General features: G+C 43.1%; 1 protein-coding gene across 8 annotated transcripts in view; it reads right to left on the bottom strand.

The window, feature by feature from the left end:
* Positions 1–14,116, bottom strand: part of MBOAT2 (membrane bound O-acyltransferase domain containing 2) — a 153,338-nt gene extending 139,222 nt beyond the window's left edge. For 3 of the 8 annotated variants that reach the window (XR_003309529.2, XR_003309528.2, XM_026454704.2), the window contains exon 1: positions 13,849–14,116. Coding sequence is in view for 1 of the 8 variants with exons in the window: in XM_026454704.2 (XP_026310489.1) it covers positions 13,849–13,923 (75 nt within the window). In the remaining 7 variants the exon portion in view is untranslated. The remainder of the gene's footprint in view (positions 1–13,848) is intronic. The other 5 variants (XM_026454709.2, XM_026454705.1, XM_026454707.2 and 2 more) reach the window with 4 other exon arrangements.
* Positions 14,117–18,121: the final 4,005 nt, after the last annotated feature.

Here is an 18,121-nt window from a genome sequence, read left to right on the forward strand (position 1 = left end):
GAAAGTGAACTTTCAAGATACGGGGCTGTATCATCCCAGGAGAGCTAGAAACGTTCAATCACAAGCCCATGGATTTCACAGAAGACTGAGGGTTACTGACGCCTAATGTACAAATACGCAGTTGTTCATAAGCCAGTCATGTGAAAAAAGAATAGGAAGCGTCCAATTCTCTGAAAGGTAACCACGAAGAAATGGGCTTACCACTTCTGGGTTACTCCAGAAAGTTTGCACGCATGTAAACGACAAACTCTCTAGCAACTACAACTATCCAGAAATGAAACTGGCTGCCCTAACGAAGGGAGCAAGCTCTGTACCAGCAGAAGTGTTCAAGTACAAACCAGATAACCACCACCTGATAAAATTTTATTTCACACAAGCAGTTTGCACAAAAGGTACAATGGCAGACATGGCTACCATTTATAGAGTACTCAATGCACAATACACTCCTGTGCACACAGATAAACTCACACAGCTTGTAAGGGATGCTACATTGCAGAACCAAAACTGGAATAGAGGTTGACTCCTGAATCCATGATCTTAGTCACTATAATCTAAATATATGAAACACGTTTGTTTTTTCATTTGCTATATCATCCAACCCTGCCAACTCGACCCTCTGCTCTCTGAAATTTGAGGCTTAGAAAAAAGCCTGGCAATCAATAAATACTGAATGAGCTAAGCTGTCCCTTCTTTACACTGCAGTTTCCTTAACTAGAAGTTGCACCTTTGCTACAGGATTGCAAGAAAATTTATACTTTCTCCTTCATTTCACAAGGGCTAAACTCCAATATCACACATTTATCAAATCTGGAGATAGAGACAAAATAGGGAAAGTAGTTAAGTATTTTTATATTATTTTCTAGTGGTTCCTGCTTTCAATAAAATACAAAAAGGAACGCAATCCAAGCCCAGCCTCTGGCACTATTCCAGTCCTTTCTGTCTTTGCTGACATGGTACCAACATCCTTTTAATATACTATTTTAATATTAATTTCTAAGAATTTTTTAATCTACTGAAGCATTTCCTACCCAATGCAATATTCATTCAAAAATTATTTAACAGATCACTTTATAATCCTATAAAGTAAAACTCTGAGTCTATGCCAAAAACCTCCTTGGAATATTTCTCCATTAATTTATATTTCTTATACCTTAAAAAGAAACTTGAGTCCTTAGAAATGAATTCCCTCAATTCATATAAAAATTGCAACAGTACTTAGAATTAATTTTGATTAGTGTATCAGAATTTCCATTCAAGTCTAATAGACAGCTGAGGCTCAATGTTTGATGCCAAGTTTACCAAAATTTTCCTTTACTATGTGGCTTTAAAAGTATTTTCCAAGAACAAAAGGTGAAGACATAACTAGTCTCATTGTACAGGAAATATACAAGGGCTATAATTACAGCACCCAACATTATAAGCTTATACTAAAAACCCCTTAACTATCTCCAAAGATACTAAGTACTAGTTCAACAAACCTCTGCCTTGTCCTCTACCTTCATCTTCTTGGCTCTACTTGCAAACCAAAAATCTCCGTCACTGCTATTCTTGGGATACAGCTAATAAGAACAGCTGTGTCAGTCCTAGTATTAGAAAAGGCATGCTGACACTCACAGTGAAGCACACTGCAGATTAAACCTAAACTCCAAAGCTGATAACTCCAGAGTTATCACAAAATAAAATATTTTGGCCAAAAATCAATACACATTCTAGAAAAACAAAAAACTGACAGGGACTTATCAAGACCTTTCCAAGTATTACTTTATTCCCCTCCAGCTAGACATTTATTTTAATGTCACATACCATAAAATAGCCTTGACAATGTAAACCAATTAATAATAGTAATACTGGATCTGCAAAAAGAATAAAATGCTAGTAGTGTGAAATTCCAACCTTCCACTGTAATGGGGTATTAACTTTCAAGATTATTTCCAAGATGTGATCTTCTCCAAATGAAAAGAACTAGTCAGATAAAATTTGAAACTCTTTCAGTCAATTTAAGGATGAAATTACTAAACGGTGAAATATAAGAACCGTATCTTCAACTACTGTTTGACATGGTTTCCAAGCATTCTGTAGTCCTCAGTGCCCTGCTCTGGTTATAATCCCATTTGTGAATGTTCCTTTTAAGTCACAGAACACAAGTGTACTTCAGATGGACTGAATACCATAAACTGTAACTTACCTAAATCCTGGTGGCCAATCAACTAAATCTAGCCTTAGATATGTTATCAGGGCTCAAAAAGGAGAAAACTTAAAATTTTACCCAAAATTTTAAAAATCCTTTTACAAAAAATCAAAATTTCCATCTTCCCTTGACAAATCAGCTTTGGTCGCATCAAGCCAACATTCCTTTACGGTCACCATTAGCAAAAGTGAGTAGGTGCTTTCCCTTTGGACTGGGCATGGGCTTTCGGACGGTCATGCTGTCCGCACCTCAGAAAACCCATGCATCTCCCTTTCCATTTATGTTCCTTCCCTGGTACCCTCCAGACATCTGAACTTGGAATTTATGTTGGGATTAGCTATTTCACCTAACCTCACCATCCGGTCAGCTAAGCAACACCATACAATAAACAAAAACTCCCAGGGCTTGTTGATACAATGTACTTCTGGTCTCAAGTCACTTTCTGTCTACAATTAATTTCCAGACCTTTATTGCAGGTCTTTACATCTATCCTGAAATTTAATATTGTTAAATTAGATAAATCCAATTTTACTTACTATTTATTGAGCACCCAATAGATAAATAGTTTTGTAACTACTTGTTATGTAACAGGCAGCATCTCTCTCCATTCGTTCTTTTTGTTTGTTTTAAAATAGAGATGAAGTTCTCGCTACATTGCCTGGGCTGGTCTCAAACTCCTGGACTCAAGGGATCCTCCTGCCTTGGCCTCCCAAAGTGCTGGGATTACAGGCATGAGCCACCATGCCCAGCCTCTGCATTGAGTTTTAACAAGGAAAGCATCACTCAGATGTTTTTCATGTATATATTGTAGTTTCAGTTATAATTTAGTTTCAAAAAGAAAGTTAAAAGAACCGGAATGTTTTGTTTGTATAAGCAGAGAGCTATCTATTTTATTTTAACATACACTATACATGTAATTGAACAACTTAAATATATCTAAAATTATATATTATGTATCACTCTGACCTTCCACTAACACACCTAAGTCTGGCACAGAAAATCTCCAAAACCTGAAAAAGTTTCTAAGAGATGATGGATTAAAATGGGATATTACAACTTTGTCCAATGCCTAGACAGAAGCAAGGCATGCTGGTCAGAGCCTGGGACTTCCCAGAAGAATGTGGTCCACAGGGTTGGCAGCTGGCTGGTCGCCTGGCTCAGCAGAGCTTTCCCCACTCCACAGGGACACGAGTTTACCTGTTCCTTTGAGCTGCTCTGGGAGGATCTGTCGATGACTCATACGCTGCTGCCCAAAAGTCAGGCTTCCCTGGACTGGATGGATGGTTGGAAGACATGGAGGGTGGGTGAGATATCCCAAAGGAGTCTTTCTAGAGGGCCCTACTAAAGGGACACTAAAAGTGGCAGTCCTTTGTTCTCCATCGATAAAGACAATTGTGCAACTGCAGGCTTCTTTTATCTGAATCTCTTGATTAAAATGCTCATAAAGCTTTTTCCAACCACACTTGACACTGTAATCATCCAGCTGAAAATACTGGTACCTCTCAGAGTTATATTCAATTGTTTTTGAATAATCCAGCCAAAATCCCCCAAAATTCTTCAATGCTTTGCGTGTCCCCAGCCTCCTTTTAAGTAACCCATTTGAAAAAGGTTTCTATCCCTCACTTCTTACCTAAGAGAGACCAGCTGGGCAGTCCTTCAGTGAGCTTAACCATCAAAGGCATCAGAATGCTCAAGACTCCACAGCAGTAAGAGGCACAGACCAGCTGCAAGAGAAAGCAGCTGCAGAATGACCAGAAGCTGATTTGGGGAGCTCAGTCTGTGTAGAAGCTTGTTGGCCAGTGAAGTGAGTGTCCTCAGATTCCCCAGCCCCTAACCTGCCTTCTACCTAGCCCAGAAGGCGTGAGTGCCAGTGAAAGACAGGAAAAGTGCAGTTACCAGGAAAAGTCCCCTGGGAACACCCAGCACCACCCCACCAGACAGCACCTCTCAGAATCTGGCCTTTCTAACTTCCTCGGCAAGACCTGGCCCTCTCTACCAGGCTAAGTGCTCCAAGGGGCTGTGGTGTTATAAGTCTGAAAATCACTGCATTCCACTGCAGTACCTCCGCTGTACCCTGTGTCTTGTTCACCACCTGGCATATATGAGACATTCCACTTCTTGTAAAACGGATGACAGAGAACACTCTCCCAGGCTCCGAAAAATGTGAAGACTTAAACAGCATGGTGACCTCCTCAGCCCCTGGAAAAGCACTTAAAGTCAGTAGCACCCAAAGCACCAGGTTCTGACTCTGTGTGCATCATCTTCTCAGTGCTAACCACAACTCCGTGGGGAGGGACCCACTATGTGCCCTATTTGATAGACGAGGAAACTGAAGCGAATAAGATCAGCACCTTGCCAAGAGCACCCAGCTAACAAGCGACAGTCAGAAGCTGAGCCAGTCTATGTTTCATCACACCAGCCCTGCGGACTCCAAACATGCTCCATGCCAAGAATGGTCCTAGGCAGACGGGACACAAAGATGAGTAAGTGGAGATCCCTATTCTTAAGGAATTTAGTTTGGGAGGGAGACTTGTAAAGCAAGCCAAAAAAAATTCACTGCTCCAGGTGTTATCAGAGTAGAATACAGTGAAAGTGGGGCATGAGGGGACTGTTCAGAGGACCCTAATCAACAGGGCGGCCCAGTCACCTGGAAACATCAGGCACTCTCTTGCAGCACTGCCTCCTGGAGTTGGGGGGATACTCACACATGACAAGGAGTCGGTGGAGAGGGGTGAGTACCCCGCATGGGATCTTGCCATTAACTCTTTCCTAAGAAAGACAGAAAGACTGGATGATACTGGGCTTCTGCGGTACAGAAATGGGACACGCTGGTTAGTCCAGAGCAAAGGCAAGAGGCGGATCAGGACTACCAGGGGCCTCTCTTCTCTCAGTCCTTTTCCAGAACACTGGCCTCATGACATAAATGCTGCATGGGATGCGAGACAGCTGTGTGAAGGTGTCCCAAGTCATGGGTCCACCTGGGATGCCTGCAGCCTGAGGCTGAAGTATTACAAATACTCAGGGCATGTAGGTGTAGTATGCATGAACACATGATGCACACAAGATATCCAAAAAGGGAGGAAAGGATGAGCAAATCTTAAAACGCTTCATTAAGGAGGCACAGGCTTTAGCTGACTATTGAAAACTATGGATCTGCCAAGCCAGAAAGTGTAGCAGGGATTTCAAGAGGAAACAGCTTAATCAAAGGCAAGGAATTAAAAGACAGAAAATGTATCGAGGAGCATTTTAAGTAATTGATTATGCAAGTACTTTAAGCAGCAGAAAGCCAGGACTGAAATTCCAGCTCGCCACTTCTGCATACATTGCTCTAAGCAATTTACTTGGCATGTGTGGAAAGAGCGTGAGAGTCTGCCAGGGGTCGGGGGTTGAATAAGCCATCCTTCGGAGAGTCTAAGCCTACCCCCATCAGACAGAGGCTCTCAAAGGTAAGCTCACAGTAAGAAAAGAACTGCCACATAGTCCAGCAATTTCACTACTGGCTGCAGTGAGCTGAGATTGAGCCACTGCACTCCAGCCTATCTCAATCAATCAATCAATAAAATTTTTAAAGGAGGGAAAAAAGAATCACATGGAGCAGGCTCTCTCATAGAGCAGGCCAAAAGGGATACCTGGCCCAGGCCTCCCATTCGGGGAGGACCCCAAATGTAGACTGTCAACATTTCTACACATGAGATTATACATACAGTCACCAGAGATGCAGTGACAGGATTGAAGGGAGATGTGTACATCATCCAACTTCAGTCTTGTCTTGTTTCAGGGCCAAATTGCCTAGAGTAGAGTCCACTATGAATTTTATTTTTCCCTTGTGACTATATTGTCAATAGCACAATTATACTGCCTTATATTTTGGCGAGTACATGTTAATGTGTTAAATATAAACATTTTTTAAAAATACATTCCATTTTAATAAACTTTTAATAATATGAAGAGCTTAAAAACTTTGGTCCAAGTCTCTTATCTGTGATGGTGGCGGGAGGTGGGGGGAAGGAACCCTGTCAAAAAGGCAGACTCCCTGGCCCTCACTGGGTGTAGCCTGAGAATGTACTTTAGTAACAATCCCCAGTGATTTTTGACACAAGTGGTCTCAGAGCCACACTTTAAAAAAGCACCACAATGGCTTGGCAACATGGAAGCTGTGAAGAGTTTTAAGCAAGGAAGTAACTGATGAGTGCTGTGTGTCTCAACATTTGCCACTGGATTCAGCTCCGAGTATCAGAGACAGAAGCCTGATTATAATGGTTTTAAGAGTGAACTGGAATTAGGAAATCAACTATTCTTTCAAAATGTATGACTAAGAAGAAAGAGACAAAATAAGAATGTGCATAAAGGAGTCTGACAATGGGTTTTTTATTTGTATTCATCGGGTAGAGAAATAAGTAATATTGAAGCAACCCTAACGTTCTGGATTGTATTTAAACGCCCCTTCAGATCCACTCTCCTCTCTATTCTGTGCCCCCAAAGCACCAACCTGTCCTCTGAAGTAGACTCCAGCAGGAGACGAGAGGATGGGAGAAGAGAAAGGCAGGGGCATGCTCTCCCGGCTACAGCCCTCACTCAGTTTCGCTGGAGGCTGACTGAGTCCTTCAACTGGAGGCCATCGCTCTTCCTCCCCTGCTGCGAAGGAGTCCCTGCTCCACAGCCACTATTTTGGGGTTCTGCTCCTTCCTTCCCCCTTGACCCTCCACGTCTAGTACAGCTGGCTTGGGAACTTTGCTATTCCTTGCTATTTCTCAAGACCTGCCCACATCTTTGTAAATAGCTCTTTAAGTTACCTGGTTGCCTTAGTTACCTACTTCAATCTGTCTCTCTTACCAGAACCCGGAATGATACGTACAACATTAAGCAGAATGCAAATGCCAGAACAATGCCAAATCCAAAATACTCTCGTGGCTCAAATAAGGAAGTGGTCACATCAGATGGGATTCAGAAAAAGATTCGTATGGAAGGTGCAGTGGATACAGGAAAGATGGTTAGGATTGGGAAGCCATGGTAGAAGGGGCACGTCACCAGTGCCTGTTCCCATCTCCTGAATCCTGAGCCTACCTTTCCACTCATCAGCTGCCCCACTTGCCACACACTACATACTGACAAAAGCCTGCTTCAATCACTCATAGCACGCATAAAAATCATTAAAAGACCACTCTGCTGAGGGTAATATTTATGGCTGGTTTTATTTTAAAGGAATCTTACCAAGTGCTATCCTTGTAGAGTCCCACCTGTTAAACCAACTGGAGCCAAAAGCTGAGTATGAGTTGTTTTATTTCCCTGGAAAGTCGGTCCTGATGGACCCAATAAACAGACATGAGGGCTATTTGCACCTACAGAGGCAGTAACAACATAGGAAGCATTTTTAAAGCAGGGAGACAAAGAGCTCTTGAGCAGTGAGGAAGCAGAAAAACCACTTTTGACTCCAAATTCAAAACTAGATTTTAATCCTAGTTTAATCACTGTGTGGGCATATGACCCAACCCAAGCCTTGTATTTCCCTTCCTAAAAAGGAAGTCCTAAAGATTAAAAATGAAATACATATGAACAGATGTTAACTTCTCAAAATAAAAACATAAATTCCAGAAATTTGATAATTTGTAAAGAGGAAGAAACTGTGCATCGAACATCTACTAGAGGCCTGCCATTTTACAAAGATTACAGTTTCAATCTTCACGATAACCTACAAGTAGGTACTACTACTTATTATTATCCTTATTTTACAGATAAGGAAATCAGGGCTTAAAGAAAAACATAGTGTTTTACCAAAGAGCACAAGGCTGGCAGAGTCTGGCTGCCAACCTAATCATGCCATTTCCACTACACCACTGCCCTACTACTTCCTCTTAATGAAGGACAATGAAATACAGGGAGACCTATATTAGCTGCAGTTGTTGTCAGGGCTTGTGCTATTTTGCGTAGCTGCTCTGAATTAAACAGAGGGGCAGTTTCAACTCTCTTTACTATTGAAAACATCTTCAAAATTTAGTAGTTCACTTTCTTCCTTTAAATTTTTATTTATTTTCTCTCCATCTTGGTCCAAAAAGAATTTGGGCAGCTTCATCAGTTAATAAGACAAACAGAGAATCATGGAATTTTAAAACTAAGACCAACACACACAGAGGAGGAAACTCATTCATGTATAGTAACATATCTAAAACTGTTAACTGACAGAGGCTAAAATACAGATTCGAGATTCTCAGTCCCATATGCCTTCCTGATGAAAAGGAATCGTCCACAGCAGACTGTCAGGATTTTCATGCTCTCATGATGAAGACTAATGCTCATTATGAGTGTAAAAGTAGACAGACAAGAGATAAGAATTAAATATTTATGTTCTAAACCTAGAGCATTCAAATGGCAAGTTGAAAATAAATCTTTGATCTGCTTGTTTTGTTGCCATTCATTCACCTTCCCTTCCTAAAAGTCACACTCTTAAGAAGGCTCAATACTGAGAACTTCACCTGTTTCTTCACCTGTGAAATGGAATTCATCATAGTACAGACCTGCAGGAAGATTAAAGAAGTGAATGTTTTAAACTACTCTTTTCCCTAACATCAACTTCACTTCACTGGTTATCTCTACAGTGCGGCAGGGGGGAATATACAGAAAAGATCAGTCAACGAATTGTCCAAAAAGGAAACAAAGATCTCGTAAGCCCACAATGCTTTCTCTCCCTTACACACATCATTATTTTCCCTGTGTCAACCACAACCCCTAGCCCTTCAGTGTTGACTCCAGGCACTTTCAGTTGCTCTCCACCTTTTCCTCCAAAAATATGATCTAAAATAATGATCTACCAAAAATATTTGCCGCATATTATTAAGACTATAAACTAAAATTGACCTTTTTTATTCAAATAGTAAATACCATACATGCATGCACACACACCCGTGAAGCTAAATACTTCAGGCCTTGAACTTTATCTGACTTCACAAGGTGCTGTGAGGATTTGATTAAATAATATAATCTGTGTGAAACAGCTTTGAAAACTGTATTAAGTGTTAGACATTATAATTATTATCTGACTTTGCAGGATTAGTAACATATAACCGTTCCTCCTTCCCTTTCCCCCTCCAAATCTTTCAAAAGATCCTAAGTCTCCATCTTGCCCCTCTCCCTGCCCAGAATTCAGCACATTATCTCTAAAACAATGACCCCTGTCCCTAAACACGGCTGCTCAATGACTTTATACAGGCCAGTTTCATCCCTAACTGGCCTTCTGCCAAGTATGCCATCCTGGATATCACATCACTAGAGAAATTTACTCTAGTTTCATAGCAGTAATTACAGCATCATGAGAAATAAGGACAGAAAATGGTTAAAAAGGCAAGAAAGAGGTGGGACGGAGGGAGGAAGAGGGAAAAGGCTGGAGAGCAACCTCAGTCTGGTAACCGGGAGTTAGGCAAATCAAATGTAATAGAGTATAGGGTATGTTAAGATTGAAAAATAAAAACACTCTAAAAAATAGGTTGATCTGGGATATTTAATTATTTTCTTGTTTCATTTTGGTACTCGCTTTCGAGTCTTAAAAATCCAGCACATCAGCAACTATTAATAATAAAGAACACAGATACCTTCAGTGATTCCTGATGGCGTCTAAATAGCACATTTGAGCCTTTTCTTGGCACAGCTCTTTCTCAGTACAATTCCCTCCTCAAAACCCACTCTCCATACATTCCTTTAATCATAACCACCTACCAAACATTACCCTAGAAGAAAGGCAAACATCAGATGCCGGATACTTCCTATCTTCAAGCATCATGTAACCTCACTTAACAGATTCTATATTTTTATTAAAATTTAAGGCCTACTGAACAAATACTATGGCTACCTAAATTCCAATACCTCTGGAATTCTCAGTAAAGATCAAACAGCCCAGGAGTCTACGGCAAAGTCTTTTGCTTCTTTTCCTTCCCTGGCCTCAGCCTAACCACAAAACACTCCTCCTTTCTGCTACCTGGCCCTGCAAGGTGCATTCTTACATTCCATGCAGACCCATAATTTCTATCATCTCATAAATTCCACACTTACCTAGTAAAAAGTCAATTGTTTTTCTTACACTAAAATCCTTTTCTTCCTCAGACATCAAACAACTGCTTTTATAATTTCCTAATTTTTCAAAACATTGTTAATTAGCACATACCAAATTAACATTCTAACAAGTTATATTTTTACACTTTTCATTTCCTGATTTGTCTTTTTCCTGTTGAATCACACTATCCGATTATAACAAATTCATAAGCCTTCTCTCAACTTGGAATAAATTATTTACATTATAAAAATTTTCTATTTTGCTCAATTTAAAAATAATGGATAAAAGACTTCAGTCATCCAATTTTACAAAATTGAGATTTAGTTATTCCAACGGCTTCATCAACAAGAAAGTCAACTCTTAAGTGCTTCAAAGAAACAATTTATTATCACTATGAAAAATTAATCCAGTATTTTAAAGCCTTGCTCAAAGAGAAAACAACTGAAAGTACAGTCACGTGTCACTAAATGATGGGGCTATATTCTGAAAAATCATTAGGCAATTTTGTTGCTGTGTGGACACCATAGTGTACTTACACAAACCTAGATGGCACAGCCTGCTACACACCTAGACCAGATGGTACAGCCTATTGCTCCTGGGCTACAAACCTATACAGCAGCACACTGTACTGAATACCATAGTAAGTAACACAATAGTAAGTATGTATGTATCTAAACATAGAAAAGGTACAGTAAAAATACAGCATAAAAGATTTAAAATGGTCCAGCTGTATGGGGCACTCACCATGAAGGGAGCCTACAGGACTAGAAGTCGCTCTGGGTGACTGAGTAGTGTGTGAATGCGAAGGTCCAGGACTTTACCGTACACCACTGTAGACTTCATAAATACTCTACATTTAGGCTACACTGAATTTATAAAATACATTTTCCTTTCTTCAATAATAAATTAACCTTGGCTTACTGTAACTTTTTTACTTTATTAACTTTTTAATTCTTTTATAATAGCATAAAACACACACTGCACAGTTGCACAAAAATATTCTTTTTGTATATCCTTATTCTATCAGCTTTTTTCTACTATTTTTTTTAATTTAAAAAATGATTAAAAACTAAGACACAAACACATACACTAGCCTAGGCCCACCCAGGGTCAGGATCATTAACATCACTGTCTTCCACCTCCACAGCCTGTCCCGAAGGTCTTCAGGGGCAATAACACGCATGGAGCTGCCATGTCCTATAATAACAATGCCTTCTGGAATATTTCCTGAAGGCCCTGCCTCGGGCTGTTCTACAGTTAACTTTTTTTTTTTTTAAATAAATAGGAGTATACTCTAAAACAACAATAAAAAGTATAGTAAATACATAAAGCAGTGATGCACTTAGCATTATCAAAATTATGTACTGTACCTAACTGTGTAGTTTTATACACAATGTGCTAGATTTCTATAGGACTGGCAGCACAGTAGGTTTGTTTACACTGGCATCATCTCAAACACCTAAGTCATGCGTGATGCTATGACATGACAATGACTACAGCTTTACTATGACATGACAATGACTACAGCTTTACTAGGCAATGGGAATTGTTCGGCTCCATCATAATCTTATGGGACCACCATCAGACATATGGTCTGATGACCAAAATATCACTATGCAGTGCACGACTGTGCTACACGAAGTCAGGGTGACACATGGCTGTACAAATTTAGAGTAGTCCCAAGGTACCAACTTAAGACCTTTAGCTAATAAAGAAGGATGTCAAAAATTTTAAGTCCTGTCACTTTCCCTTGATTCTCCTGCTTATTTCAGTACTGAAAAGAACTTTCTCTGGATGCTTAAATGAGTTCATTAATATAAAATCACTTTAAAAAGTTATAAGCATTATATAAATGAATAAGTATTATTAGCATATTTAAGAAAATATTTCAGCATAGCAGGGACAGGTAGGGCTACAGCAGACATGGAGTGAAAGGGAAAGAAAGGGGGGAGAGAAAAAGAGAACGTGAATATGTGCCCATCTCTCTGAAAGAAATGTAAGTGTATACACCTATCTCCCTTGTTCCTCATCAGCAAGGAACTTTTCAACAGACACCCACCCTGCATTTGCTGATACACTGGAAGCAGCCTATTTCAGGCAGGAGTGTGATACGCTAAAAGGTCATACACTGCACACCAGTGTGGAAACGTCAGCAAGAATCCTCCGCAGGGCAGAGAGGATGAAAAACCCTAAATTCTGGTCAATTTATTAATAAAGAGAGAAGAATATTTTCTTCAAATACACGATCAATTTCACTACCATACTTTATTAGCAAGACACACATTAGAACTGTTGTTCAAGACAGGTGGAGGATAGGTACTTTACTATTAACCAGAAGTTATGACTGCGATGTGGAATTTCAACAGAAGCCACAATTGTTTAACACTCCTTCGACATACTTAAGGCGACTTTATTTAAAATAGTAAAGCACAAAGCAGCTAGTATCCTAATGTCAGGTTTCCAGCTTGCTGCTATGGAAAGCCGTCTGGACAAGAAGGAATCCCATATCGAAATGAAATCCCTGAAGACTAAAGGACAGCAGCACCTTCAAGTTCAAGACAGTGAACCTGTATCCCGTATGAAGTGCAAACACTTCCAGGTTAAGTATACTTGAAATAATTGTAAGCAAAATTTCCAAAGTTAACTTCCTTTAGCCTGGGGCTAGAGCAATCACCTAACTATACCCCCGCCCACCCCCCAGCCCCATTAACAACTTCCCTAAATCTCACTCTCACAACAAAACACTTCCAAACTTTCTTTTCTCAGTAAAAATGGCGCTGCTTTTCCCATCACAATGCTGTTTATTTCTCAGTAATCCTTAGGCCCTTTAAACCATCAAACTCGATTGGCGTCATTTAAATGCCACCCTTCCCTAGACACTGTCAAGAGCTTTTTTGACGGTTGAGCAAGGAGGTAAGGCGGTTGCATCAATCTACAGGGTTGCCACTCTCTCAGCTAGAATCCTGGGATTAACTCCCTCTGACTTTTCTTTAAAACCTGTCTGCCTTCCCCTAAACTGTTGCCTCTGTCTCTCTTAAGCCACAATCCAACGCAAACTGTCCCCAAAGTGCAGTAGCGCTTAAGCCTCTCCGGGCCCCTCGCACCCATCGACGCCGTCTCTAAGGCACCCAGCACACCCAGACCCATGCATCAGCCTCTCCGGGGGTCGCTCAGAGGCGCGCGCGGGGCAGGCAGCACCACGCCGGGCTCACCAAAGCGCAGCCTTCCGCAGCCTTTCTACACCCCGGTCCATGCGCACCGGGGGCTGCTCCGGGACCCGACCACCGAATCCGAGCGCCGCTGCCGCGGAGGGCAGGGACCGCATGCACACCCGCATGCCCATACGACCACCTTCCCCGGGGGCTGTCGCCGGCAACAATGCCCGGCCCATCCCCGCCAGGCCCGGGGCTGGGGGACTGGGGGCGCACCGACGAGGGAGGGGGTTCTACGAAAATAACCGGCTTGTTGCCCCCTCCCTTCCAGGGAGCGGCGGGCAGGGGGGCAACGGGCGCCCGGCCCCAGCCCCCACCCTCCTCCCGGACCCCCAGTCGGCTGCCATCGCGGCAGGGAGGAGGGGCGGCGAGGGCGCGACGCCCGGCGCCAGAGCGCCTCGGGGTACCTGGTCGATGGGCAGCTGCACGGCGTTGCTGAGGGGCTGCAGCAGGGTGGAGCCCGTGGTGCTGGTGGTGGCCATGGCCGGGCCTCGGCGCTCCGGCCGCCCGCGCCGCTCGCCCGCTCGCGCTGTGCCGGGGGCGACGACGAGGATGGGGATGCAGCGGCGCGCCCGCCCCTGGGCCGCCCGCGGTCTGAGCGCTGAGCGGGGAGGGCTGGGGAGGGGCCGGGGGCGGCGCCCGGCTCGCACCTCCCCCTCCGCCGCCACCGCCTCCCGCGCCTGTCGCCCCCGACCGCCCTGCACAGGCGCGGCCCCTCCTGCCGTAGCCCCGTCGTCCCCGCCCCAGCGCCCCCGCCGCATCCCCCGCCCCCGACTTCCAGCAGCTTCCAGCGGCCCCCTCCCCACCTCGCGCGCTCTCGCTCCAGACAGCTGCGCGACCCAATCGCGGCGCGGCGCCCTGACGCTCGCAGCCAATCAGAGAGCGCCGGCCGCGCCACGCCCCTCCTCTGTGCCGAGGACCCGGGCGAGGGCGCTGAGGCGCGGCCGGGGCTGCCGACGGAGGGCGGCTGGCGAGCGTCGTGGGGCGCGCTCCTCGGGTGGGAGCATGTAAGAGCGTCTTTGCCCTGACTTCTCGGTTTCTCCTTTCTGGAATGTCGCGGCCCCCCACCCCTCTCTAGGAGAGACGGCAGACAACAAAGGGGCCCAGGGTGGCGGCCAAAGGGCCGCTGTGAGGGACCCCGCCGAGTCAGCGCCGCGGGAAGTTGGGGACCAAGGTGGGGGCTGGGAGGACGACAAACCAAAACAGCGACCTGGCTGAGAAGCCCCTTTGTCTGTGAGACTGCCGGGTGAAAGCCCAAAGCTGAGAGCGGCCCCGGGGTCTGACGCTTTCGTCACCCTCCAGTCGCACCCGGGCCTTTGGGTGGTGAGAGCCGGGCCTGGGTTCGACGCCCGCGGGCGCAGGGAGACCGGCTCCGCTTTGCTGTGTGAAAGTTTAGTTCTTTGGTAGCCAGCCGCCCTCATTGAAGGCCTCATCTTCTTCCTGAGAAAGACGGTTTCTAAGCATCCCTTCACCCCTTGGGTGTAGTCACCCCCAGACTGTTGAAGTCCGCCAGGTTTACATGCCCTGGCGGGTCTCGTGTATATATGATCCATTTGCCCCAAACTTTGTAAAAGTAAGCCATTTCAGCTCCTTTAAAATGCAGACGTCAACTTCTGTTCAGAAGACTTTCTAAAAGAGGAGGAATGCCACAGCAGTTATGAGGACAAATCAAGACTCAAGGATTTGGCAGTTTAACTTTGGTAGAAATAACTAATGTTTAATGAGAGTTTAACCACAGCTTTAATACTTTTGGTAGATAGCTCATTGTGAAATAGATACTATTACACACCCTCCTTAAAGGAAATTGAGTCACAGAAAAGTTACATAACTTGCCCAGGGGCACACAGCTGATCAGTAGGTTGGAATCCAAGTAAATCTACATTTAGAGCTGACCTTACCACTCCATGTCTCTCACACTTAACACCCATTCCAGAAACTCCCGTCAGCTATCAGTTATACCATTGGCTTGATGACTAGCTTAGAGTCAGGAATAAGAAGACAGCACAGATAAAAATACACCAGCTTTAGTAATCAGTCTGTGGGCTTACATTTGTCTCTCAGAAAAGGAGGCAGTGGAACTCATCAGTGCAATCCCTTCTTGCCTAGAATTCTTTCACTGGTCGACTCAATCCTAGTTTGGTGGATTCTCAGCTGAAACGGAATAGAAGATAAAAGGAAGACTGAAAAAACCAGGACCTTCATTCCCCCGGGGGAGTGTTCCAGTGGGATTTGTAATCAATTAGAGAGCTGCTTCTTACAGTATATTAATCCAAAAATCCAGACCTCTCTACTAACATTATATTGGAAAGAAACTATTTTTTTTCCTTTTCTTCACTTTAGAGAAGTAGAGGAAGCGCACAGGTGGCTGAGCATACAAACTGAAGAAAAAATTGAAATGCCATTTTAAAAACTTGAAAGGTGGGTGTTGGGAACATATTGCAACCTAAAGTAAGCAGCATGGAGATACAATCTCAGAGCTAGAACAAATAATGTCTGCAGAAAGGAGTTTCCTAAAGCTAAATTTTTATTTTAGTCAGACATGACAGAACATAGTCAGTATTTGGAGTAACTACACGAAATTATTTAATATCTAGAATGGTAGGGTGCAGTGGTTCATGCCTGTAATCCCAGCACTTTAGGAGGCTGAGGCAGGGGGATCACTTGAGCCCAGGAGCTCCAGACCAGCCTGGCAACATGGCGAAATCTCACTTCTACAGAAAGTACAAAAATTAGATGGGTGTGGTAGCACATACCTATAGGCCCAGCTACTCAGAAAGCTGAGGTGGGAGGATGGCCTGAGCCCAGGGAGGTTGAGGCTGCAGTGATCTATGGTCGCACCACTGCACCCCAGCCTGGGTGACAGAATGAAACCCTGTCTCAAAAAAATAAATAGGTCAGGCACGGTGGCCCACGCCTGTAATCCCAGCACTTTGGGAGGTCAAGGCCAGTGGATCACTTGAGATCAGGAGTTTGAGACTAGCCAACATGGTGAAACCCCGTCTCTACTAAAACTACAAAAAAATTAGATGGGCATGGTGGCAGGCACCTGTAGTCACAGCTACTCGGGAGGCTGAGGCAGGAGAATTGCTTGAACCCAGAAGGAGGAGGTTGCAGTGAGCCATGATCACACCACTGCACTCCAGACTGGGCGAAAGAGCGAGACTCTGTCTCAAAAATGAATAAATAAATAAATTATATATATATATAGAGAGAGAGAGAGAGAGAGAATAGGGAGTATTTTAGCCATCTGGGAAAATTTTGCTGTGTCAGAGTTACAAAATATAGGTAAAATATAGTATAGTAGTAATAATAGTTTAGATTTTGGAATCAAACAGACCTAGTCTCTTCCATTTATTAGCAGCAAGATCTTGGGCAAGTTATTTAACCTTTTCTAAGTCTCCATTTCCTCGTGTAAAAATGAGCATAATAACAGCACCAACTCCATAGTTTACGAGGTTATAAAGGTGTACTTACATGAAGAGCTCAGAACGTTGCTTGGTGCATGATAAAACTTAAGAAAGATTATATTAGAGTTCTCCAGAGAAACAAAAACAATAGGAGATAGATATGGTTTTGTTTCTCTGGAGAACTCTAGATATAATAGATAGATAGATATGTAATAGATAGATATAGAGATAAATAGATGATATAGATAGATAAATAGATAGATGGATGGACAGACAGAAGTTTATTACGAGAGATTGGGTTGAGATTATGAAGGCTGAGAAGTCCCACAATCTGCCATCTGTAAACTAAAGGCCCAGGAAAGCCAGTAGTGTAGGTCCAGTCCAAGCCCAAAGGCCTGAGAATCACAGGAGCCAACGGTGTAATTCAGTTTATGCCTGAAAGCCTGAGAACCAGGAGCAGTGATATCCGAGGGCAGGAGATGATGGATGTCCCAGTTCAAACAGAATGAATTCACCCTTCCTCCATCTTTTTGTTCTATTTGGGCCCGCAACAGATGTAATGATGCCAGGGTACGTGGGTGAGAGAATCTTCTTTACTCAGTCTACCAGTTCTAATGCTGATCTCTCCAGGAAACATGCTCAAATACATATTGAGAAATAATGTTTCAACAGCTCGATCTGGGCACCTTTTAGCCCAGTCAACCTGACACATAATATTAATCCAAGAAATTTAGTATAATTCTGAAAATGGAAACCATTTGTTTCATATTAAAAATGCTACCTCTTCATGTTTTTAATGAAAAATTGAAGCTGGCATTTTAAGCTGATAACTCAGTGATCGTTGCATAAACTGTATGCAGGCCATACAATTAGCCTGACCAGTATCTGCTAGTTATACCAGAAGCTCTTCAGTGGAGACAAAAGAGAAAGAATTAAACTAATTGTATACAATGCCTCACCGCCCTACCTTGGATAACATCCATCCTATAAAGAGCAATTCTTGTGTTAAAACATTTATTGACCGCTTACTATGTTCAAGGAACTATGTGAGGTGATGTAAAGGATAAATGATGCCTATAATCAAAAGAAGAAACTGTCGTATTCACAAATTCACATGTTACAAGAAAAGTACCAAGGAAGGTTCTTTTTTTAATGTTAAAGGAACATGTCTATAAGAAAGAAGCTTAGCTTGAAGTTGAAAGACCTGAATTTTAACCCTAACTTTTCCATCAGATAGCTGTGAACTTTAGAAATTGGCTTAACTTCTGTGTGC

Source organism: Piliocolobus tephrosceles, chromosome 15, assembly GCF_002776525.5.
Source record: "Piliocolobus tephrosceles isolate RC106 chromosome 15, ASM277652v3, whole genome shotgun sequence".
In the NCBI taxonomy this organism is placed as follows: Eukaryota; Metazoa; Chordata; class Mammalia; order Primates; family Cercopithecidae; genus Piliocolobus; species Piliocolobus tephrosceles.